At 42.2% G+C, this 25998-nt stretch overlaps 1 protein-coding gene and 1 non-coding gene across 5 annotated transcripts in view; one reads left to right on the forward strand and one right to left on the reverse strand.

Annotated features, from left to right (window-relative positions):
- Positions 1-25998, reverse strand: part of PKNOX1 (PBX/knotted 1 homeobox 1) — a 57466-nt gene that overhangs the window by 16153 nt on the left and 15315 nt on the right. The window contains exons 1-8 of one of the 4 annotated variants that reach the window (XM_036243062.1): positions 24319-24472; positions 18739-18793; positions 18019-18125; positions 13689-13816; positions 11218-11389; positions 9215-9385; positions 2421-2520; positions 1403-1500 (exon numbers count right to left, since the gene is read on the reverse strand). In XM_036243062.1, coding sequence (XP_036098955.1) covers positions 1403-1500; positions 2421-2520; positions 9215-9385; positions 11218-11389; positions 13689-13816; positions 18019-18069 — 720 coding nt within the window. In that variant the 5' untranslated portion in view covers positions 18070-18125; positions 18739-18793; positions 24319-24472. Of the gene's footprint in view, positions 1-1402; positions 1501-2420; positions 2521-9214; positions 9386-11217; positions 11390-13688; positions 13817-17975; positions 18126-18738; positions 18794-19857; positions 19880-24318; positions 24473-25998 lie in introns of those variants that run through there. The other 3 variants (XM_036243063.1, XM_036243061.1, XM_036243064.1) reach the window with 3 other exon arrangements.
- LOC118618017 lies at positions 17543-17676 on the forward strand. Its single transcript, XR_004956960.1, has one exon. It is a non-coding gene; the product is annotated as a small nucleolar RNA SNORA51 (small nucleolar RNA).

Raw genomic sequence — 25998 nt, forward strand, 5'->3', positions numbered from 1 at the left:
CATGTGCCCCCTGGGAATCAAACTGGCAACCTTTCAGTGCACAGGACTATGCCCCACCAACAGAGCCACACCGGCCAGGGCAAGAACAGCTCACTTCAGTACTAAGCAACACTGCAAACCAGGCCCTGCTTCATGTTTACAGCTATTGCAAGTGGGAAACTACAGGGAAAGCAGGGCGGTCTGGGACCCAGAGCCAGAGTGGGTGGGCCTAGCTCCTTCCCCACCCCCAAACACCATTTGCTGGCCCTGGGACGTCACCTGGTGTTCTGGGTCGTGTGCGCCCAGATGGCCCGAGGCCCTGACTAGCTCCAATGCGACTGTCCAACAAAACCTTCCATGAAGCCAAAGGCAGGAACCCCAGACTGGCTGTGCCGGCCCACGCCCACTCCAGGCCCCTCACATATGCCATCTGATTCAGGAACACACCCACATCCCCAAGGCTGGACCTCAAAATGGTTAGGAATGTAGAAAATATCTACACAGGCCGAAGACAAGGAACTAACATATAGAGGGAATCAATGCTCTTCAATAAGAATGGGTAACAGAAATGCTATCTTTTTTATTTAAACCCAACTAAATGTAAAAGTGTAGGAGTGAGTGAGAGTGAGTGTGTGTGTGTGTGTGTGTGTTCATCTTCAGAACTCACAGGAGTCTGGAGGACTACCAAGTTCAATCTCATTTTACCAGAGACACCGGGCAGGACCATCCCAAGGTCATGGCATGTCACTGCATTTCCAGCTGTCACTTCTGCCCTTGAAGCTGCCATGCTCTGGGAGCTGGTGGGCCACGAAGAGGAGCAGCAGACCAGCCTTCCTGAAGCAGCACCCCCAGTGGGCAGTGTGCAGAGGGGAAAAGGGATTCCTCTCTTAGATTTCTCACCAAGGAGTGTGGGGGCATTAAGTGCCTGACACCCTGAAGCCCTGCTCTGGGTCAGTAGCACCACAGAAAGGTCTCTGAAAAGCTTTTCTGAGCTCACAGGCCCAGAGCCCAGCCAACACTCTCACACTGGAGGTGTGGGCCAGCCAGGCATGGTCTCAAAAACCTGCCTGTAGTTCCACTGTGCCCTGGAGATGGGGAGGAGTGTTCCTACACGGCCTCAGCGCTCCTGGTGCAAGACAACTACACAACCCGATGTTAAATTGCACAAGAGTGATTGCTTGAGGAAAGGGATAATAGATGACATTTCTGCTTCTTTAGACTTTCCTGAATTTTGCAACTTTTTTACAATAAGATGAAAGAGCAAAAAAGAAACAAAATACTGACATTCAGATTAACTGGAGGCCAATACATGTGAGTGAGTATGAGGCAAGGACCTTCACTGGAGAGAACGGCTCCAGCTGCCCCCAATCTGCACTCCCAACCTGAGCAACATCCCACCTTCCCAAAGGAATGGCACACACACCTGGGAGTTCTGGATCCTGATCGTCCCAGGCGACAATGCCTGTGTCACTACTTGGCCTTGAGGAGTAACGACTGTAACAGGCTGATAAACTGTGCCACCTCAAAAAGGAAGAAGAAAAAAAAATTACATTTAAATGTCGATTCAAAACCAATCTTCTCACTCTACTATGAAAGGAATACAATCTCTAGTTTGATGAGCTTTTTACATAATTTCAAATGACTGATACTCTTTGCTAGCCAACTTTTGTCACTGTAAATTATAACAAACTCATTGCACAAGCAGTGCCCAAGTGACACTATGTTGATGGGCCTCCCTGTGGTCCTCACAGGTGGCACACACAGGGCACAATCAGGTCAGGGGGTCTGCACTTCCCTGTTTTTTGCTTCCCTCCATTTTCTACTTTCCCCCATAATTAGCACATATCAAAGGACATGGCCAAAGATGTCAGGTGACAAATATTTTTATTGTGGTTCTCTTTTTGATCAAATGTGCTTTATTTTCCTGTGGAGGTTTCCCTTTGTTCTATTACATGGGTTTCTTAGTGTAAACTTTTCCCCTTCCTTACATTTTCATGATGGTTTTGTATTTGCCATGTTCTAGATGCACCAGGGAACTCGAGAATCTGTCCCCTTCCTGTGATGGTTTTTATTATACAAGTTAGACCAAGACTAAGACTGCAATTTTATTTGCTTATCATCAATTAATGACAGAACTTAAGATTTTCCAGGTGCTGCTAAGAGAACAATTAAAAAATGTTATTTGAAAATTACAATTGGTTTTTGCTATATAGTTTCAACTCCTATATAAAACCTTTCTTTCCAACATTTTTTGGTAGGAAAACAATTTGCATAAGGTATTTGTCATTGAGAATTAACAAGAAACAGGCATTCAAAGAAGTCTAGATTTTGGAACTCCTAATATAAAAAAAAAATTATATTTACGCAAGTCTCCATTCTACTATGAAAGACTTTTTCTGCAAAAACTCAAGGAAAAGGTGTCCTTTTATCCATTGCCATACCTGCCACTGTTGCCATAGTTACATTCCCCTGTTGCAGCGCAGACGCGGGCACCACAATTCCCTGGGGGCTGAGAGTGCCTGTGAGGGCGCTCTGAATCTGCTGCAAGTCAGAAACACACAGGGAAGGGTTATTAGAAAACAGAGGACCCATGTTTAAAACTTCTAAACAAGTGGCATAATGACTCATTAATAAAGGAGATGCTTGAGGCAAAGAGCACAATGAAATGACAGTCCTTCCATGAAGCAGGCTTTGCATATCTAGGAAACTGGGAGAGACAAGTCTGAATGAATAGTAAATGTGATGATTAGTACTAAGATATTCATTTCAATTTGGCTCCAAAAGATTATCTTTCATCTCATCACATAGTAACCACACCTTACAGTCCTGGAGGTATGACTAGGGAGACAAAAATTACCTCATCTCATGACATATCTTTTCCATTTCAAATTGGCTCACACTCTTGATTTTCCAAGAACCAAAGCCTCCTTGAATGGATGAGTACTTTCAGATTATGCCACAGGCTTGGGAGGTTCTGAGTGTTAATGGGAAGTCACCCCTGGGCCCACATAGCTCCCCCTACCACCATGACCTCAGCATAGCACCTGAACCCCGTGCCTCCCTGTGTGCCCATGTATGTGGAGTACTGGGCCTAGGCCTGGCCCATAGCATACTCCATGCAAACATTTGTAAACACCATTGCAGAGACTCTAATCATCTGACATTAGATCCAAATAGGTGAATTTACTGACTGATGACTGGCTTGGTGGTTGGCAAGGAAAGGGATCCCTACACCTGGAATCTAGCATGGGGTCTGATATATGTAGGCACACAGATATTTGAGCAGTTAAGTAGCATAAATGGATATCATCCAGAGGCAATTGCTCTGTGGGCCACCACATCAATATGAATGTGTAAGCTTTGGTAGGTGCACACAAAGTAGGCTACATTAACTTAGAATAAAGCTAAGCATCAAATCAATAATCCAAGCTCCCACATCAAGACCTACAGAAAAAGCAACAAAATAAAACCAAAGCAAGCAAAAGGAAGGAAACAATAAACATCAAAGTAGATAACAATAAAACTAAAAACAGAAAAACAACAGAGAAAAAAGACTGGTTCTTTGAAAAGATCAACACATTGACAAACCTCTAGTAAGACTAACAGAAAAAAAGAGAAAAGACAAATTGCCGATATCAGAAATGAAACTGGAGATCACCTGAACTGGACACATAAATTTGACATATCAGACAAAGTCCAATATGAAGTAGAGAATTTGAATAATCCTATAATTACTAAGGAAACTAAATCTGTAATTTAAAAACCTCCAATAAAAAAAAGAAAAAGAAAAAGAAATCTCCAGGTAGTGTCACTAAAGAATTTTATCAAATATTTAGAGAAAAATTAATACCAATCCTAATCCCTTCCAAAAAACAGAAGAGTAGAGCATACACTACAATTTGTTTTCTGAAGCTTGTACTATTCTATTACCAAACCTAGACTGGGACCACACCAAAAAAGTTAACTTGACACAAAAATGCTTAACAAAATATTAGCAATCAGAATAGAATTCAGAATCCATACAAAAAGAATTACATGCCATGTTCAACCTGGCCAGTTAGGCTCAGTGGCTGAAATGTTGGCGTGCGGACCAAGGAGTCTCAGGTTCGATTCCGTTCAACAGCACATGCCCTGGTTGTGATTCATACCTGGCCCTGGTCAGGGTCATTCAGGAGGCAACCGATCGGTGTGCCTCTCTCACATTGATGTTTCTCCCTCTCTGTCTCCCCCTCCTACTCTATCTGAAGATAGATGGAAGAATATCCTCAGGTGAGGATTAAAAAAAAGAATTACATGCCATGACCAAGTACAATTTATTCGAGAAATGCACGGCTTGCTCAGTATTAACAGGCAAAAGAAGAAAAGTCACATAATCGTATCAATCCATGCATTTGACAAAATTCAATGTAATAAAAACTCTCAGAAAAACAGAAATAGAGGGGAACTTTCTCAATAAAGAGCATCCAGGAAAAAAAAAAAACATTAAAATTAAAATTAAGCCCTGGCCAGTTTGGCTCAGCGGTTAGAGCGTCTGCCTGCGGACCAGAGAGACCCAGGTTCAGTTTCCGCTACAAGTACGTATCTCAGTTGTGGTTTGTCCAGCCCTGGTTGGGGTTGTGCAGGAGGCAGCCACTTGATGTGTCCCTTTCACGTTGATTTTTCTCTCTCTCCCTCCCACTCTACCTGAACAAAAATGGAAAAATGTCTTTGGATAAAAAAAGAATTAAAATTAATAGTGAAAGGTTGAACACTTTCCCCATTAGATTGGGAACAAGCAAAGGATGCCTGCTCTCACCAATCCTATTCAAGATAGTACTAGATGTTCTAGCCAATGCAACAAGGCAAGAAAAGGAAATAAAAAGTATACAGATCAAAAAGGAAAAACTAGCCCGGCTGATGTGGCTCAGTGGACTGAGTGTCGTCCCATGGACTGAGAGGTTCTGGTTTGATTCCCGGTCAGCGTACATGCCTGGGTTGTGGGCTTAATCCCCAGTGGGGGGACTGTGCAGAAGGGAGCTGATTGATGTTTATCTCTCACATCAATGTTTCTACCTCTCTTCCTTCCTTTCTCTCTAAAAAAAATCAATAAAAACAAATTTTTTTTTTTTTTAAAAAAGGAAGAACTAGCACTGTCCCTATTTGCAGATGACATGACTAAATAGGACTCTACATAAAAGGCCTCCTAGAACTAATAAGTGAGTTCAGCAAGGCCAAACGATACAAGATAAATGTTAGAAAACCAACTGTATTTCTATAAACTAGCATGGACACTGAAGTTACAAATATAATACCATTTAAAATTGCTAAAAGAGCCCTGGCCAGTTTTGCTCAGCGGTTAGAGCGTCGGCCCACAGACCAGAGTCCTGGGTTCAGTTCCCGCTAAGGGCATGTACCTCAGATGCAGTATGTCCCTGGCTCCAGTTGGGGTCGTGTGGGTGGCAACCACTCGATGTGCCCCTCTCACATCGATGTTTCTCTCTCTCTTCCTCCCTCTCTATCTGAAGATAAATGCAAAAATGTTGTCGGGTGAGAATAATTTAAAAAAAAAGATGTCAATTCTCCCCAAAACGACATACAGGCTTAGTGTAATTCCTATCAAAATCTCAGTTACATTTTTTTGTAGATACAGACAAGATTATTCTAAAATTTATATGGAAAGGAAAAGGAACTAGAAATAGCTCTAATATTTTTAGAAAGAATATTTTGAAAACGAATAAAGTGAGAGGAATCAGTTTACCCAATTTTGAGATTTATTATACAGCTACAGTAACCAAGACTATATGGTATCAGTAATCAAGACTATATGGTATAGGTACACAGATCAGTGGAACAGAACAAAAGACACAGAAAGAAACCCTATAAATATGCCCAAATGATTTTTGACAAAGGTGCTAAAGCAATTTAACGGAGGAAGGAGCCTTTTTAACAAATGGTGCTGGACAGTAGGACATCCAGGGGCCAACAAATGAACCTCAGCCAAAACCCTCAAAACTGATCATGGATTTAAATGTAAAATATAAAATTTTTTGAAAAAACCTGAGAAAATCTTTGGTATCTAGGGCTAGGCAAAGAGTTCTTAGATTTGACACCAAAATCATGACTCATAAAAGGAAAAGTTGATAAATAAAAATTATCAATATTAAAAAATGTTGAATAGTGAGTCCAGAAATAAATCCTCAATTATATGGTCAATATACAACAAAGGAGGCAAAGACATACAATGAGTAAAGACAATCTCTTCAATAAGTGCTGTTGGAAATACCAGACAGATATATACAAAAAAATAAAATAAAATCATACCACTTTCTTAGACTATTTACAAAAATAAATTAAAAATGGATTAAAGTCCAGCCGGTGTGACTCAGTAGTTGAGCGTCAACCCATGCACCAAGAGGTGGCCAGTTCGATTCCCAGTCAGGACACATGCCCAGGTTGTGGGCCGGGTCCCCAGTGCGGGGCATGCAGGAGGTGGCCAACTGATGTTTTCTCTCTCATTGATGTTTCTGTCTCTCTCTCCCTCTCACTTCCTCTCTCTCTAAAATCAATAAAGAAATAAAATTTTTTAATGGTTTAAAGACTTAAACATAAGACTTGAAATCATAAAACTCCTAGAAGAAAACATAGATAGTAGACCCTGTGACATGGGTCTTAGTAATATCTCTGTGGATATATCTCTTCAAGCAAGGAAAACAAAAAGAAAAATAAACTAATGGGACTACATTAAACTAAAAAGGTTTTGCACAGTGTGGCTGGTGTTGCTCTGTGGACTGAGCATCTTCCCATGGACTGAGAGGTCCTGGTTCGATCACCAGCCAGGGTGTGCAGGAGGCAGCCAATCGATGTTTCTATCTCTCTCTCCCTTCCTCTCTCTCTAAAAATATCAATAAAACATATTTTTAAAAAATAAAAAGTTTTTGCACAGTGAGGAAAACTATCAATAAAACAAAAATACAACCTACTGAGTGGGAGAAGATATTCACAAATGATACATCCAATAAGGAGTTAATATCCAAAATACATAAGGAACTCATACAACTTAACACCAAAAAAAAAAAATCCAATTAAAAATAGGCAGAGGACCTGAACATTTTTCTAAAGAAGACATACAGATGGACAACAGACATATGAAAAATGTTCAGCGTCACTAATTATCAGGAAAATGCAAATTAAAACCACAGTGAAATGTCATCTCACACCAGTCAGAATGGCTATCATCAATAAATCAACAAACAAGCGTTGGTGCCCTGGCCGGTTTGGCTCAGCGGTTAGAGCATCAGCCTGCGGTCCCGAGAGACCCAGGTTCGGTTCCCGCTAAGGGCATGTACCTTGGTTGCAGTTTGTCCCCGGCCCTGGTCGGTCGTGTGGGTGGCAGCCACACGATGTGTCCCTTTCACATCGATGTTTCTCTCTCTCTCTCTCTCTTTCTCTCTCTCTCTTCCTCCCACTGTACCTGAACAAAAAATGTCCTCGGGTGAGGATAAAAACAAAAAAACAAAAAAAAACAAAAACAAGCGTTGGTGAGAATGTAGAAAAAAGGCACCCTGGTTGGTTTGGCTCAGTGGTTAGAACAACGGCGCAGACCAGAGAAGCCTGGGTTCAGTTCCCGCTAAGGGCATGTACCTTGGTTGCAGTTTGTTCCTGGCCCCGGTTGGGGTCGTGTGGGTGGCAACCACTCGATGTGTGTTTCTCACATCGATGTTTCTTTCTCTCTCTCTCTCTCTCCCCCTCCTGCTCTATCTCAAGATAAATGCAAAAATGTCCTAGGGTGAGGATAGATAAATAAAAAAAGAAAAAAGGGAACCCTCATGCACTGTTGGTAGAATTGCAAATTAGTATAACCACTATGGAAAACAGTATAGAGGTTCCTCTAAAAATTAAAAACAGAACTGCCATATAACTCAGCAATTTCACTTCTGGGTATTTATCCTAAGAAAACCAAAACAGTAATAAAAAAGATACTGTCACCCTTATGTTCACTGCAGCATTATTTACAACAGCTATGATATGGAAGCACACACACACACACACACACACACACACACAATGGAACATTATTCAGCACTATAAAAAATGAAATCTTGACATTAGAGACAACATGGATGGACCTAGAGGATATTATGCAAAGTAAAATAAGTAAGACAGAAAAAGACAAATACCATATGACTTCACTCATATGCAGAACCTAAAAGGACAAAACAAATTAATAAACAAAAAAACAGAAACAAGACCCATAAATATAGATAACAACCTAATGGTTGACAAAAGGGAGGTGGGAATGGAGAATGGGAAGTAAAAATTTTAAATAAATAAATACAATAAAATAAAAACTGGGGGGAAATGCTTGCTCTGCAAAAGAATGAAAAAATAAGCTACAGCCTTGGAAAAGAAATATTTAAAAACCATATATCCAATACAACAAAGACTAGTATCTAGAGTATTTTCAAACGTCAACAGTGTTTTAAAATCCAGTTAGAAATTGGGCAAAAGATGTAAGAAGACATTCGACCAAAGAGGATTTACAGATGGAAAATGAGCACATAAAAAGATGGTCAACATCATTAGCCACCAGAAGACGCAAATTACAACCACAATGAATGTCACTAAAACGTATCAGAATGGCTACAATATCATAGGGCTCCAATATGGAGGAACCTGGAGAACATTACACTGAGTGAAATAAGCCAAATACAAAAGGAAAAATAAATTCCCCTTACATAAGGTCCTTAGAGGAGTCAAATTCATAGAGCCAGAAAGTAGAATGGTGGGTGACGGGCTGGGAAGGTAGTGTTTAATGGAGACAGAGTTTCAGTTTGGGAAGATGGAAAGTTCTGGTGATGGTTGCACAACAATGTGAATGTGCTTAATAACACTGAGCTGTACACTTAAACATGGTTAGGATGGCCAATTTTATGATATGTACATACTACCACAATTTTTAGAAATATATTTTAAAAAAGAAAAAAAGGAAGAAATGGATGGAACTCCAGAAACACGGGACCCAGGTCCAGTACACAGATGGGGGCCTCACTGCATTCATTTTATGAAGCCACATGGACAGTGTTTGGAATTCACTCTCAGGCCAGGCTAGGGTCAGAGATCTAGAGGACACTTGGAGCCGGGCAGCCATTAAGACAGCCTTACGATTCTGAAAGGGCTGAAGTCTCCAGATCAATACAGTTCATCCTTGCAGATGTTACAGCAACCAGGAAGTAGAGCAGGACCCAAATATAAATACCTGGGACTGGACAGGGGAATACGGGCTTCCAGGTTCTCCACTCAGGAGAGTTTCACTGTTCATTTTCGTTTTTAGACAAGCAATATATCGACTGCAGAAATCTTTGCAGAGTTCATTAACCTTTTCCAGCTCAAGAAGATGAATACGCAAAACCTGGATTGCTTTTACCATCTAGAAGCAAAGAAAATGAAGACTTTCAGACAAGAAAAAAGTAGCATGATATTAAGTTATAATTATCACCACACAACTACTGTCAGTTATTAGCCTGAACCCTGCATAGCCATCACATCTGTACTGCCAGTGACAGAAGTGGAATAACATGGAATATTGTGTAAAATGACAAATCGTTCCAGCACTACTGACCTGTGGTTTGGCATTTCAGCTCCCTCTGGTGTGCAGGGAAGACAGGCAATGACAGTGCTGACCTCACCAAGTACAATGCCAGGACCAGCCAGACCTCAGCCAGCCTCACCACTACCTCAGGCCCCACAGGCAAGATACCAACCCTCACTCTGTCCCGGTTTCTTCATCTATAAACCAGGAAGGATCCAAACCCACTCCATAGGTGGTTATTAATTTTGATCAAGTTCAACTTACCAACTCTGCATTTTATGGATCGTGCTTTTGGTGTTGTCTAAGACCTATTTGCCTAGCCCTACATCCTAAAAATTTTCTCTTATGATTTTTCTAAGTTTATGGTTTTGGATTAATTCACTACATTTTGGAGTAATTGTCCTACAGCAGTAGATAACTGATACTGATAATGAAACCATTACCGTAAATAGCACCTGCCTGTGAGTCCACACCCAAAGCTCAGCTCCTTCCCCTGTGCCCGACACAGCAATCCACAGTGCTTGTGGAATGAACCAGTCAGTCAGTCAGTCAGTCAATAATGAGGAATACGGAGCATCAAGCTCTGCTAGGGCCTGTGCTCTAGCAGGAGAGCATTGGTCCCTGCCAACCTGGGGCCCCTGTGCCACTCCTGCTCCTCAGTGGCTGATGGCTGTATGACAGATTCAGAGGCAGAGAGAGCGTCTGATCTGAAGTCCAAAAGGACAGGCACTGTCAGTTCCATTTCAAAGATGAAGAGACAGCCTGCAAGTCAGACAACTAACCTAAACTCACTTAAAATCTATAGGCTACAAGGGTTGAATGTATAATGAGAAATTAAAAAAAAAAAAAAAAAAATTAAGACCTGGGCAATTTATTCAGGAAAAATATTTCCAAAGACCCTTTTGTGCTGATCAGGGCCTGATGAAGGTTTTGGTCTGGGAGCTAGCAGGTTTTCATGGAATTCCAGTGAGGGCCCAGACACAGCTGATAGTACACCACAGTACTGAACAGCATTGCTCCCCTTGGGTGCAGCGCTGACATAACTCCACAGAATTCTCCATTTCTGTCAGCAAGCACAGAGAATCCTGAACTTTACAGCACTGGACCTGGGAGGAGGGCACTTACGTGAGACAGAATGGCTTCAGACAGAAAGACCAAGGGAGGCAGTGAGGGGCCTTGGACCTTTGTTAAGCCTGCCCCTACTCTATGCTAGTAGGCTTCACCAAGTCTTTGTAAACTTTGTCATCCACCACAAATCAGTGTGAACCTCAAGACAGAGCTGTCCTAGAGAATAAAGTCATGTGTTCATGGGTCAAGGAAAAGTCAAGAACTGAAGCTAGGTATAGACATGCTTGCCTGAGAAACAAGGCAGGTGAGCACACCAACCCCAATGAACCTTTCAAATATTTAGGAGAACTGAATCCCCTGGTCCATTTGACGATCACAGAAAAGAGTAACTAGAGAAGGACGGAAGACATTCAAGCCACACACACACACACACACTCTCGCTCGCTCTCTCTCTCTCAAGTAAGTTATTTCATGAATTGTATGATTCTCCCCTTTAGCAAAAGTACAAACGGTCTAAAGTTCTAACTGAAATTTTAAAATTTATTGAACAGACTTTAAATACGGAAGAAATAAAAAATAAAAATAAAATGTATTTTACTCACTAAATTGTCAGTTTCCGAGTCTTCACAAAAGAAGGGTTTGCCTTCCTTCTCTTGCTTCCTTACAAAATTTTCAATGTCCACGTCAAAACTGGCAGAAGTTGTACCTTCTGAGCCCTGCGTGGATTGCTCACATTTTTCAAACAACAAAGCTAATAATGGAAACAGTGGATGCCTGGGGGAAAAGGAAAAAAAAGTACGCCCTACAGTTACATGAGAATGTTTTGATATGTATGTACGTAGGCATTATTTAACATATCAAGCTTCACTGAGATGTAACTCATATAACATAAAATTTATTCAAAGTTCACAAGTCCATGGTTTTTAGTACATTCACAAAGCTGTGCAACCATCATGACAGTCAGTTATGGAACATTTTTATCATCCCCAAAAGAAATCCTGTAGCCATCAGCAGTCACTCTCCACTTCACCCCAAAGCTCCAACCCCAGGCCACCACTAATCTGCTTTCTGTCTCCATAGATTTGCCAATTCTAGACATTTCATATAATATGTGACCTTTTGTGTCTGGCATCTTTCACTTAGCATAAGGTTTTCAAGACTCACTAATGCTATAACAGGTATCAGTACCTTATTCCTTTTTATGGCCAATAATATTCCATTGTATTGATGTACCAATTTTACAGTTTTGAAATATACATTTAGGTCTATAATCCATTTTGAGTAACTTTTTGTATAAGATGTGAGAGTAGGTCAAGGATCTTTTTTCTGCACATGGATGTCTAATTGTTCTAACATGATTTGTTCGAAAGTCTACCTTTTCTCCATTGAGTTGTTTTTGTGCCTTGGCTAAAGATCAAATCATATTTGTTAGACTTATTTCTGAACTCTATCCGTGGCAATGATCTATGTGTCTATCCCTTCACAAATGTCACAGTGTCTTAATTACTGTAACATGAAAGCAAATCTTAAGATCAAGTTGACTGATTCTTCCTTTATTCTTCTTTGTCAAAAATGATTTAGTTAATCTAGTTCTTTTGACTTCCATATAAAATTTAAAATTAACTTGTTTATATGTACAAGAGCATCCTGCTAAAACTTCATTGGAATTGCATTAAGTCTATAGATTGATTTTAGAACTCACATCTTTATATTGACTCCTTCAATCCATGAAGATGGTATGTCCTATCATTTATTAGGTTGTCTTTGATTGTTTGCATCAGAATTTTATAGGTATAGATTTAAAACTTACACCTGTTTTTTGGAGCTCTTGTAAATGTACTGTCTTTTTAATTTCTGTTTCCAATTCTATATTACTGGTATAGAAATAGGATTGGTTTCTATGTGTTGTATGTGTAACCTGTGACCTTATTAAATTCATTATGTGCCTGAAATTTTTTGGAAGAAGCTGAGATTTTCTATGTAGACAATCATGTCATTTGTGCATTGAGCCAGTTTTATTTCTTCCTCCGTAATCTTTTTCTTGTCTTACTGCATTGGCTAGGATTTCCATTACAGTGCTGAATAAGAGGAATTAGGATGGACATCTCTTCCTCATTCCCAACCTTAGGAGAAAGCATTCAGTCTTTCACCATCAAGTCTGATGTGAACTGGTCCGGCTGGTGTGGCTCAGTGGTTACGCATTAACCCACGAACCAAGGGGTTGCTGGTTCAATTCCCAGTTGGGACACATGCCCAGGTTGTGGGCCCAATCCCCAGTGGGGGGCATACAGGAGGCAGCCAATCGATGTTCTCTCTCATTGATGTTTCTCTCTCTCTCCCTCTCACTTTCTCTCTCTCTAAAATCAGTAAAGGGAAAAAAAAGTCTGATGTGAACTGCATGTAGGTTTTTCTAGTTGCCTTTCATCAGGTTAAGAAAGTTTCCCTTTGCTGACAGTTTTTAATAATAATTAGCTGTTGATTTTGTCAAATGCTTTCCTGTACCACTTGATATGATCATACTATGGATCTCATTGATTTATCTTTGAACAGTGAACTAGTCTTTCATTCCTAGGATAAACTCCACTTGGTCACTATACATTATTCTAATATTACTCTATTATTTTTTGTGGCTGGATTCAATTTAACATTTTTTTATGGTTTTTATTTTATATCCAAATTCATGAGGGACATTTGTCTATTCTAATTTTTTTTTTTTTTTATTGCTTTGGTATCAGAGTGATGCTTAATTTGTAAATTGAATTGGGAAGCATTCCTCAAATCTTTATTTTCTGAAAGAGATTATTCAGACTTGCTGCTTTTTTTTCTATAAGGTTGGTAAAATTCTCTAGTAAAATCATCTGGGGCTGAGGATTACTTTTTGCAAGGTGGACTAAAATGTAGATTAACATTTTAAAACTTTTTTTAAAAGACAGAAATAACATCTTTATCTGAGAAAAATCTTTACACCATACCTTACTCTGACTAGCTAATAGCTCCCTAATGTTCCCTCAAACAAGGTTTTCTACTCTCATTATTCCTCTAAAAACCCACACACTTCACATCTCTTCGCTACCTATAAATGGCCTGCTTGTCTGCATCCATCGGTGTCTGGGACCCCACAGGGGGAGGGCTCACTCCTTCCACATCAGGTTCAGAGCAGTTGGGGTCTTGCTCAGTTTTTAACTCTGTTACTACTTGCATCTGTGAAAGGAGGAGGATAATTGTTGTTACTAAACAGGAAACAAACTGCTATTAAGTGTTCTAGTCTCAGACAGGAATGCACTGGGAAGGGGAAACTGCCAGCTATGTGACTGGCACCAATACAAACGAACACCACCCACAAACTCCTTTTTAATTTAATGTTTATAAAATGGCTAAAGATCAAATTTCCAAACCATTTAAAAACAAAGAGGACTGATATCTGTGAAATGTTTATGATTTTCAAAACGATAACAACTATACATTACTGAAGGGAATTGGTCTATATGCAGTCTTACTGTCTGTTTCTGCCTACAGTATAGCCTCATGCTGGATAACATCACAGCAAGAGAAGAATAAAACAATTATCCAAGCTCTTCTTATCTTGTCACAAAAACAACTCATACCCAACATGCTACCTATCTGTGACAGGCCTGAAATTCTCCTCTATCCTTAAACTTCATGAATACATAAACTATAAAATTCTTTTTAAAAAAGCACTATATTCAAGAAATAAAGACCAGTTGTATTTAAAGAAATAGTACTAAATATAAGAGGAAGTCTTTAAGATATTATTATTTAAATTGCTGCCCTGGCCGGTTTGGCTCTGTGGTTAGAGCATCGGCCAGAGGGTCAAAGAGTTTCAGGTTCAATTCCTAGTCAATGGCATGTACCTTGGTTGCAGGTTCAATCCCCACCCCAGTCGGGGTGGTACTGGAGGCAACCAATCGACATGTTGTTCTCACATCAATGTTTCTCTCTCTCTCTCCTTCCCTCCCTCCCTCCTACTCTACCTAAATATCAATTGAAAAATATCCTCAGGGGAGGATTAAAAAGTAAAATATAATTTAAATAAATAAATTCTTTAAACCAGCTATGTTGTTTATAAGTTAGGTAAAAAGTACTTAAATCCTTAAATATAAAGAATTCAGTTTTAAAAAATTGCTGCAGCCCTGGCCAGTTTGGTTCAGCGGTTAGAGCGACGGCCGGTGGACCAGTGAGTCATGGGTTCGGTTCCAGTCAAGGGCACATACCTTGGTTGTGATTCGCCCCTGACCCTGATTAGGGTCATGCGGGAGGCAACCAGTCGACGTGTCTCTTTCACATCGATGTTTCTCTCTCTCTCTCTCTCCCTCTCTCTCTCCCTCCCTCCTACTGTATCTGAAAAACAACAACAACAAAAATTGCTGCCGTATGTTTATAATTATCCATGAGCACATTACCTCCCACACCTGCCCAGCCCCAGCTGCCATGCCTCTGTCCCTCAAGGATGAGCTGGGGTAGGGGACTCATCCCCAGGATACTGGAGAGTCCTGTCATGAATCCCACCCTGATACCCAGGGGCTCTGACCAAGGGAGCAGTGTTGCAGACTCAGGCTCTTTAACAGTCCAGAGTGACAAGGACACTTCCATTCTGCTGCTTTTAAATGGTATAGTGTACTTGGGAAATTGTTTTTCCTGCCCTCTTAGAAAAAATAAAATAAAGCAATGAACTAAAGCCCACATAAACACAATCTTTCCAGAGGGAAATCTGACAATACTATAAAAAAGCCTTGAGAGATTTATTTTAGGGTTTCTTTTTTAATGACTGTGAAAAAAGGGAAACTAAATGTTCAGCCTCAGAGGAATGGCTAAGTAAATTTGGTATATGTATACTGAATAACACTAAGTGCTTATGTTTTCACCCTGGCCAGGTAGCTCAGTTGGTTAGAGAGTCATCCCGATACACCAAGGTTGTGGTTCGATCCCTGGTCAGGGCACATACAGAATCAACCAATGAATGCATAAATGGGCGGAACAACAGATCAATGTTTTCCTCTCTCAAAATAAATAAATAAATAAATAAAGTCCTAACAGAGTTTTCCATGTCATGAGAAAGTGCTTAGCTATTAAAATCAAGGGGTTCTACCACCCTCACCTGCCCACCACCCCTGCTGTGCCTGGCACTGCACTGGGCACCCACTGCATCAGGGCACAGCCAGGGAGGAAGACTGACAGGAGTAAGCACAGAAGACCATCACTTAACAGAATATGCCAGAAGGTGATCACTGCTAGGAAGGAGAAAATGATCAGAGAAAGCTGCAGTGGTAACGGGCAGGTAGGAGAGTCTTCGCAGAAAGGGTGATTTAGGCAAAGGCCTGCAGGACAGGAAGGAGCTGGCCAAGCTGTAGCCCAAGGGAAGATGACTAAAGGGAAGAGCCAGGGCCACAGGGCAAGAGGTGCCAGCAGTGGGGCAGGCAGAGGCGAGTGCACTAAGGGGGCTGTGGGGTGGGCCTGGCATCTGAGTGGCCAGGCAATGTGGGGGGTGGGGTGGGGGAAGAGGCTCTCAGGGCAGGCCTCAGCAAGGAGAGGAGTCATCATTTGATTTGTGTGGTAGAAACAGAAGTCACTTGGACATATCAAAGAACTTCCAGATGAAAAGAACAGGCTGAAACAGAATTCTCCACCTCAATTTCTCTAAGCAGCAAAAAATCACTTAAAAAAATTTAAAAGCCTAAAAAAACAAACAAAATCTCTGCAACAGCAACCAAACCAGAAATGGTACAAAACTGACCAAGGAAAGAGACCAGAGTCAGGAAGGGTGGGGGAACAGAGACTCAGGTCCTACCTGCCCACTTGGAGCCCACCCGGAGCCTCACCGTGTGGGGCTATGACCTCCTATGGGAGAGTCAACCCTACCCAATTTGATCAGTTGATCGTGCTCAGTAGAGTCCTCCAGGAGGGCAAGAAGAGAGCTGCTGGCGTGGGCATTCTGTTCCTGCCTCCTGAGTATGAGGTGGACGGGAAGCAAAGGCAGAGATGAATGTCTCCATGAAAATCAGCTCCCAGCCTCCAGAGAAGGAGGGGGAACGGCCCCCACTGGGAGCACACAGAGCATTCCCAAGACTCCAGGTGTCCCAAGAGAGGCGGCACAGGCCTCGATGAGCCCCCTCCTTCCTAATTACTTGAGGTCACAGAACACAGAACACCTGGATAGCTTCAAGGAAAACCATGTCTTACAGACAGTGGGTAGGCTGTCAAAAAACGACCCACATGATCAAAAAAAGCCATGCAGGCACAGTCATGGGCATGAGCAGGAGAAAGGTGCAGACAACACTGTACTGAGTCACATGTACATGAGGACAGTCCCCTCTGCCCCTCACACCTGGGGATATGAAACCACACAATTACCTCTCAGATTAGCAACCATCATCATGAGAATCTGTGATTATCCACAACACACAGCTCTTTTTTTTTTTAATCCTCACCCGAGGACATTTTTCCATTTTTTTGTTCAGATAGAGTGGGAGGGAGAGAGGGAGAGAGAGAGAAACATCGACGTGAAAGGGACACATCGAGTGGTTGCCACCCACACAACCCAACCAGAGCCGGGGACAAACTGCAACCAAGGTACATGCCCTTAGCAGGAACCCAGGTCTCTCTGGACCGCAGGCCAACGCTCTAACTGCTGAGCCAAACCAGCCAGGGCCACACAGCTTTTCTTTAAAAGCAATAATACTTGCTAAATCTGACATTAAAATGACAAATTTCCAGGCCTCCTGGTGCTTACCAAAGGCTGTGTGTTCTGTTTTGTTTTTTAATTGATTTTTCAGAGAAAGGAAGGAAGACAAAGAAATATTGATTTGTTTTTCCACTTATTTGTTCATTCACTGGTTGCTTCTTGTATGTGTCCTGACTGGGGACTGAATCTGCAACCTTGGCATATCGGGATGATGGTCTAACCATCTGAGCTACCTGGCCAGAGCCACAGGCTGTGTTCTTATACAGACTGCACAGAAAGAGAAGGCCAAGTAAACCTACCCCACATACACACCTCAGCCTGGGCCCTTTGCCTAGTCTGTATTGTGAATGGGGGGACATGGAGTTAAGGAGGTCTGGAATCTGACTATTTTCACTTCCTTCCAGGCAAAGAACAGATGTGCAGAGGGCTGAGGCTGTAGCTTTATTTGAGACATGGCAGCTGGAACAGGGAGTGATTGTGGCTCCAAAAAAAAAGGCAAAAGCCCATGAAAGTATGACTTAGGAGAGTCAAAATTTCTAGCAATCTTGGTAACACTTAGGAAATAATTTGAACATATAATAAATGCATAATAAAATAAAAATGAACCTGCAACCTTTGGGAAACAGATTAATATAGAAAGCATTGCTTGCATTTTAGTACTAGATTAACTGATTAAAATGCAGAATACGACTTAAGGTCTCACTTGTTGCCCATCTTGATAGCTGTCTATGCTTAATGTCTGTGTAGCCATCATGGTTAATGTATTTATTATAAAACTTCAAATCATTTTGAGTCAAAAGCAAAGGGTGTCTGGAAAACAAAAGCAAAAAAGCATCAGTTAATAATTACAGTGCCTTTTTTGTCCCCCTATTCCACAGCATCCATATAATTTTTTAAATACATATTTTCACATGGAGAAAAATAACCATCCTTAACTTTGTGCTATAAGCCAAATCCTACTCAGCATCACCCTACTTACCTGGTGATCACATGTTTATTCTTGCATAGGGCCTGCCTTGCTATCACGTTTTTCAGTCATTTGCATTTATTCATTCACTTGCCCAGCTGGCTAGTGAATGTATGCACACCCTGGACACTATTCTAGGGAGGCCCTGCTTTCCTGGGCAGACGAGGCCAGGGGCTGCGGGACCACAAACATGAGGAAGGTCAGGCAGCACATGCGGAACCAGCTCACAGGTTCTCATGGGCTGTCGTGAAGACCTGGTGTACCTGGGAAGGTCTGAGCAGAAGGGTGACTTGACTGATGTCTTAGGAGGGTCCCTCTGACTATGAAGGACAGGCTACGTGACTGGGGAACACACAGAGGATGGGTAGGGGGTGCTGCCATGGACAGGCAGGGGGCCATGTGGACAAGGGGGCCCAGAGCACAGGTTCTGCGGAAGGCCTGCGGTTGGGTTCCCACCTGAGCAAGTAGCAGAGCAGAGCCACATGTCCCGGTGAGGAGCAGATTCTTTAGTCTAGGAAGAGAAAGCAAGAGTCAGTGTGATAGGTGTGAGATGCTTCTCGGAAATCCAAGAGGATTCGCTCTCTCCATCTCTCCCTCCCTCCTATTGTGTCTGAGGATAAATGGAAAAATATGCTCGGGTGAGGATTAAAAGAAAAAAACTAAAAAAAGCCCTGGCCGATTTGGCTCAACAGTAGAGCGAGAGTGTCAGCCTGTGGACCAATGAGTCGTGGGTTCAATTCCAGTCAAGGGCACATACCTTGGTTGTGGTTCTTCCATGGCCCTGGTGGGGGTCGTACAGGAGGCAACCAGTCGATGTGTCTCTTTCACACGATGTTTCTCTCTCTCCATCTCTCCCTCCTTCCTACTCTATCTGAAGATAAATGGAAAAATATCCTTGGGTGAGGATTTAAAAAAAAAAAAGAAATCCAAGAGGAAATTCTGAACAAATGAGTCTGGCCCAGAAATACATCAGTAATCATCAGGATGTGGTTAGTATGTGCAGATGGGGTCAAACTGTGTTGTCCAAGAAACACCCAAGTTCTAACCCCCCAGTCCCTACAAATGGAACCTTATCTGGAAAAGGTCTTTACAGATATGATTATTAAGGATCTTGAGATGAGATCATCCTGGACTGAGGAGGGGCCCTAGATCCCATGACTGGTGTCCTTTAAGAGGGGGAAGAAAAAGATCTGAGACACGCTGGAGGGAAAACTGTGTGAATTAGAGGCAGAGATTGGAGCGATGCTGCTACAAGCCAAGAACGACCGGCCACCAGGTGGTAGAAGGCCTGAGTGTTCAGAGGAAGCGTGGCCCTGTCCACACCTTGACTTTGGGTCTGGCTGCCAGGGCCGAGATAACCATTCCTCTTGTTTCCATCCACCCAGTTAGTTTCCATCCACCCACTTGGTTCCGGCAACCACAGGACCCCTAAGGCAATGACTAAAGCCACTAAACTCTCACCACCCAGGAAGAGAGTGGAGGTGAGCCATGTTAGAAGGCTGGGAAGCCAGGGGACCCAGCACAGAATGAGTGGCAGCCAGCGGGACAAGGGTAGAATCGAGTGATGCCACTCACACTGGTGGAGGAGGAGGGGCCAAGCCGCTGAGGGTGAAGGAAGAGAGACTGAGCATGGTCATGTGCGGAGGGGAGAGGAAAGAACCGGGTCCAAAAATGTAGATGTGAGCAAAGACCATCTTCATCTTTGTGTCCTCTCATGCTGTGGCCTTTGACCTCACTGCCTTTAGTAAGCACATCAAAGCCTTCTAGTTAATGATTATCTGTGTTCCCTAAAATATAACCATAAATATTTTGGTTAGTAATGGCCAGGATGACAACCGAAATATATAGCAAACTGGTGACAGTATCAATCACCAGGAGGGATGGCCCCTGGTACTACTACATTCTTTGTCTATTTTGTCTTGTCAATCATTAGTAACTGAGTTATAAAAACAGTGCAGTGGGGAGCAGGATGGGGAGGAGGGGGCCTAGGGGGAAAAAGGAGAAACATCTATAACAAAAATAAGTTAATAAAAACTGGAGAAAATAAATAAACAAACAAATAAATAAATAAATAAAAACAGTGCAGTAACAGCAGTCTTAGGGGTGGGGCATAATTTGCACTGAACTGCCGGGTCCTGTCTGCTCCAGCCCCAATCTTCCCGTAAGTAAACTACCCTGTAATAAGTTCCATTACAATCTATAGAGTTGGCTGTTCCATCTTTCAGTCTAAAGATACCTTCTCATTAAAGTGGCCATTACACCTTTGCCCCAGCATTGTACCGCAGGACTCGGCAACCCTACTGCTGGGAAGGGATCTCATGTGTAGTCATCATGATGTTGCTCTCTCTGCCCTCTGACACCCCCGATCTTAAGAGAGAGGACCGCACATCTGCAGACCTGTTACTGAGTATCTCCCAATGGTCTGTTTCCTTGACCAAAACCTGGCCCTCCTCCCAGTGCCATTATCTGCCCCCCAGAGTGCCCTGATCTTCCCTGCATCCCAGGCAGACTCCAGCCCACACCAGGCCACACCTTGATCAGGGCAGGCCTCCTTTTCTCTATTCTCAACGTTCCAAAGTACAAACCTGGTCCAAACCGCCCTTGCAGATAAAGTCTCAGGACTGACCCTTGCCTGACCTTGCCCTTCCACTACAGCCCCTTCCCCACTCCAAGTGTGGACACAGTTAAAGGGATGGCCATCTGTAGTTCCTCCAGTAGGCTGACTTCTTGACCAGCCTGGTAGTTCTGCCCAAATACTCTGGTCTTCTCCAAGCATGACCAGTTTGTACACATGGATTATCATCCACACTACCTTTCTCCAAGTCTTCCCAGTGGCTCACCCCCACCCACAAGTTGAAAACAAGAGTTGTCAGTAAGAATTCAGGGTTTTTAATATACACGAATATCTAGAATACATACAGATCCATGCACATCACATATATACATGAATATTCACACATAGTATATATATACACACATGCATGAAAGCACACACACTTTCCTGGTTCTGTCCACTGAAAGGGCCTAGAAGCAATGATACTCAGTAGCAGTGAGCACTTAGTACCGATATATTGGTTGATAAATATTGTTCTCAATAAAAAGAATCAGGGCTCCTCAGATAAATGGCTGATTTGATTCCAGGGCTGGGTCAGGTAAAGTACAAGATGAGCCTGAAACTTGTACTCAAAATATTATGGGGGTATATTAAAAAGACAGACCAAACAGCCTGCAGGTACTATCCCTGGTCAAATCTGGGACAATCTGAGCAACAAAATATGATGGTAACTGGGAATAAAATAAGAATCCAAGAGTCACCCTGGCCAGTGTGGTTCAGTGGTTAGAATGTCAGCCTGGGCACTGAAGGGTCGCAGGTTCGATTCCCAGTCAAGAGCACCTACCTGGGTTGCAGGTTTTATCCCCGGCCCTGGTTGGGATGTGTGCAGGACGCAATCAATCAATGTGTCTCTCTCACATCGATGTTTCTATCTCTCTCTCTCTCTCTCTCTCCCCCTCCCTCCCCCACTCCCTTTCACTCTCCAAAAATCAATTTAAAAATATCCTTGATTGCCCTGGCCGGTCTGGCTCAGCGGTTAGAGCGTCGGCCTGCGGTCCGGAGAGACCCGGGTTCGGTTCCCACTAAGGGCATGTACTTCGGTTGCAGTTTGTCCCCGGCCCTGGTTGGTCGTGCGGGTGGCAGCCACTCGATGTGTCCCTTCACATCGATGTTTCTGTCTCTCTCTCCCTTCCTCTCTCTCCCTCCCACTCTATCTGTACAAAAAATGGAAAAATATCCTCGGGTGAGGATAAAAAAAAAAAAAAATCCTTGATTTAGGATTAACAACAACAAAAAGAATCCACGAGTCCATACTGAAAGAAATATATAAACAAATAAATGGGGCAAGCTCTAAATTACAGTAGAGTTCTGACAACACAAAGAGGAGGACGGATACTGATCACCACAGTAATCACTGCTTCAGGCAAGAAGTACCACGGACCTCAATACTATCCAGTGAAAGCGAGATGAGAAATGCATGTGGTCCCAGAAGACCTGCCACAAGGTAGTTACTGTTAACTACAAGGGAAAACAGTAACTTTAAAATGGAGAGACCTGGCAGAAAACACCTTAACCAAAAGGTGAAAAGTCACATCAACAGTAATGAGACAAATGAACATGATGGGCCTTCCAAAAAGGATACAGAATGAAACTTCTGGGCAGATCTGCCCAATCCCGAGGACGTGCTCGCTGATCAAAATAAAAAGGGTGAGGGAACTGTTCTGAACTAAAAGACAGAAGAAACAACCACCACATGCAGTGTGTGATCCTGGTTTAAAAAACAAAAGCTGTAAAAGACAGTTTGGGAAGTTCTGGGAGATGAGATACAAAGTTGATATGAGCCAGCATGAGAGACTGTGTGTTATGATGGTGTGATGATGCTATACGCTCATGGAAACACCTTTGTTTTGAGGAGCAAGGGCTGAGATGTTTAAGGGTATGGTCATGGTTTCCACAGTTTATTTTTTATTTTAAAAAATGTTTGCCCTGGCTGGTTTTGCTCAGTGGCTACAGTGTTAGCCTGCAGACTGGTTCAATTCCAGTCAAGGGCACATATCTCGGTTGCAGTTCGGTCCCTGGCCCTGGTCAGGGTGGTGCAGGAGGCAACCAGTTTACATCGATGTTTCTCTCTCTCCCCCCCACTACTTTGAAATTAAATAGAAAAATATCCCCTGAGGAGGATTTAAAAATATATATAGTTATTGATTTTGTTTTTTTAGAGAGGGAGAGAAGAGAGAGAAACATTGATTTATTATTCCACGTATTTATGTTTTTATTGGTTACTTCCTGTATGTTTCCTGACTGGAGATTAAAGCTGCAACCTTGGTGTATCAGGATGACGCTCTAACCAACTGAGCTACCCAGCCAGAGCCTCCAGAGTTTACATTTTTTATTTTTATTTTTTTCTAACCCAAGGATAGTTTTCCTTTTTTTTTCTTAAGATAGAGTGGAAGGGAAAGAGAAAGAGAAAAACATCGACGTGAGAAAGACACATCAATTGGCTGCTTCCTGCACGACCCCAAAGAGGGTTAGGAATTGAACCTGCAACCCAGGTATGTGCCTTTGACTGGGAATCAAACCTGAGACCCTTTGGTCCTTGGGCCAACACTCTAACCACTGAGCAAAACTGGCCAGGACTGCAGCTTATTTTTATTTTTTTTAAATCCTCACCCAAGGATATTTTTCCATTTATCTTCAGATAGGGAGGGAGGGAGGGAGGGAGGGAGGGAGAAACATCAATGTGAGAGAGACACATCAACTGCCACATGACCCCGACCAGGACCAGGGACCGAACCGCAACCAAGGTATGTGGCCTTGACTGGAATCGAACACGCAACTCTTTGGTCCTCGGGCCAACGCTCTAACCGCTGAGCCAAATGGGCCAGGGTTCATAATTTAATTTAAGTGGTCAACAAGAGTGCACACTCAACTACACAAATTGTAGCCAAAGTGAACAACTGCTGAGTGGAGGTGGTAGAGGATCACTGTTCTACTCTTAACTTCTTGTGTTTCAAAATGCTTGTAATAAATATTGGGGAGAAATCAGAATTTTATTTCAAAACTGTATAGATTTGCAGTCCTTCTATCAAAACTAGTTAAAACTTCAATATCTGATATAAATTTGTACAACTGTTCTAGAGGAAAAATTGGAAATTTGTGTCAAAAGCTTTGAAAATACATGCTTTCTTTACAATGGAATACCATGCGAGGAATTTTTAAAAAGACAACTCTACATGACTAATGTAGATTGTTTAGTAAACATAGGGGCAGAGTACAAGGTGACCAATACGCCTACGGGACATCAAAGAAGCCGGAGAGAAGTTATCAGCAGCATCTGCTCAAGACTGCTGCCAACGGGTTATGAGTAGACACCGCAGCCAGCGCCACCACATGGACCAGCCATTTGCAAATTTGTCTCTCATAATTTGTGGAGGTCCTTTTTTCCAAATTCCACTCTAGCAAAATGTAATACTGACTGGTACCTTCAAGAAGGCAGGCAAGCAGGTCTCAGCAGAATTCACAGGGCTCATCTCAGCAGACTTCTTGGGCTTAGGAGGTGGCATTCTGCTCTGGTCAAGGCCTCTGTCAATGCTCAGCTACAGGACCTCAGATCACTGGCCCAGGCAGCTCCAAGACAGAATCTGAGTGACTAAGTGATATCTACCATCAACTAGGAAATAACTGAAAGCATCTGACCTAAGGATAATGGTCAACAAGGCCCATCTTTCTTTATCTGTTTTATTGGGCATTACGTAAAAACCAAAATTTGGAAACAATCAATTAATCCCCATTTCTTCCCCCCATTACACTCAAACAGTGTCTTAATTTCGTAACATCACATGGGGCTTTAAAATTCAAGTCAAAGAATTGCCAACTCAATGTAATTATGATACCATGGTGTTTAAGGGTCAGACATAGTTTTTGACCATATTATTTCTACAAATTTCACCCAATTAAAAAAGATATATAATTTGTTGTAATTGTCACTTTGGTACCCTTTCGAGAGCTCCAGCCAAACTAATACAAATGAAATAAGCACAACTTTCCAATGTTAATGGACAGAAATATTAAAACTCACTAGTAATTAAATACTAATTTTTAAAAAATATACCTTTCATCTAGCAATTATTAAATTTAAAACAACCATGTTGCCAACAAGGATGAAGTAAACTTGAAATTCACAAACTAGTTTGGAAAGCAATGTGATCTTATGTAGTCAGTCATGAAAAAAACAACACATGCTTCTCAAATCAACCAGAGACTGTGGCATTCATGTTGTGGCCTTAAAGGCAGACAAAATATGAAGTCTGAGCTGAAGCTAAGAGGCTGACATTTTAATATTTTTCAGCTTTCTTGTCCAAGCTGACTGGAATAAGAAAAGTTTATTAGAAAAGGGTCAGATATAAATGGTTTAGTTGAATCCGATCTCGTGGAGTCTTTCCTGCTCAAACAATATGGATGAATCTGGGAAGGTTGCAGCTGGCTAAGTCAGTACAGCCTTAAAAAGAAGGTGTAGCCCTGGCCAGTTTGGCTCAGAGGTTAGAGCGTTGGCCTGCGGTCCAGAGTGACCCGGGTTCGGTTCCTGCTAAGGGCATGTACCTCGGTTGCAGTTTGTCCCCAGCCCTGGTTGGTTGTGTGAGTGGGTGGCAGCCACTTGATGTGTCCCTTTCACATTGATGTCTCTCTCTCTCTCTCCCTCCCTCCCTCTCTCTCCCTCCCTCCCTCTCTCTCCCTTCCACTCTATCTGAACAACAACAACAACAACAAACAGAAAAATGTCCTCAGGTGAGGATAAAAATTTAAAAAAAGAAGGTGCAGTGTGCCGGTCAGAGGGCAGAGGAAGGCCCTGAAGTCGGAGGGCCTCACTTCTCCTCCCAGCCGCAACTTTCTAGTCAACATGGGTCCCTCACACTTGTCTGAGATGACTTAGTGCCTTAACGGTATCGTTAAACCCTGCAGAAGATTTAGATTTTAATATTTTGGTGTTCAGCTTCAGAATAATCTATGTATTTGACATTAAGGTGCTTGGAATAGTTAAGAAAATCTGACAAATTAATCTCAAACTTTAGCCTTGATATTAACTTAAAAGGTATAATTAATTGCATTATTGATTTTAATCCTCACCTGAGGACATTTTTGCATTTATCTTCAGATAGAGCGGG

This window comes from Molossus molossus, unplaced genomic scaffold (assembly GCF_014108415.1).
Source record: "Molossus molossus isolate mMolMol1 unplaced genomic scaffold, mMolMol1.p scaffold_m16_p_5, whole genome shotgun sequence".
Lineage (NCBI taxonomy): Eukaryota > Metazoa > Chordata > Mammalia > Chiroptera > Molossidae > Molossus > Molossus molossus.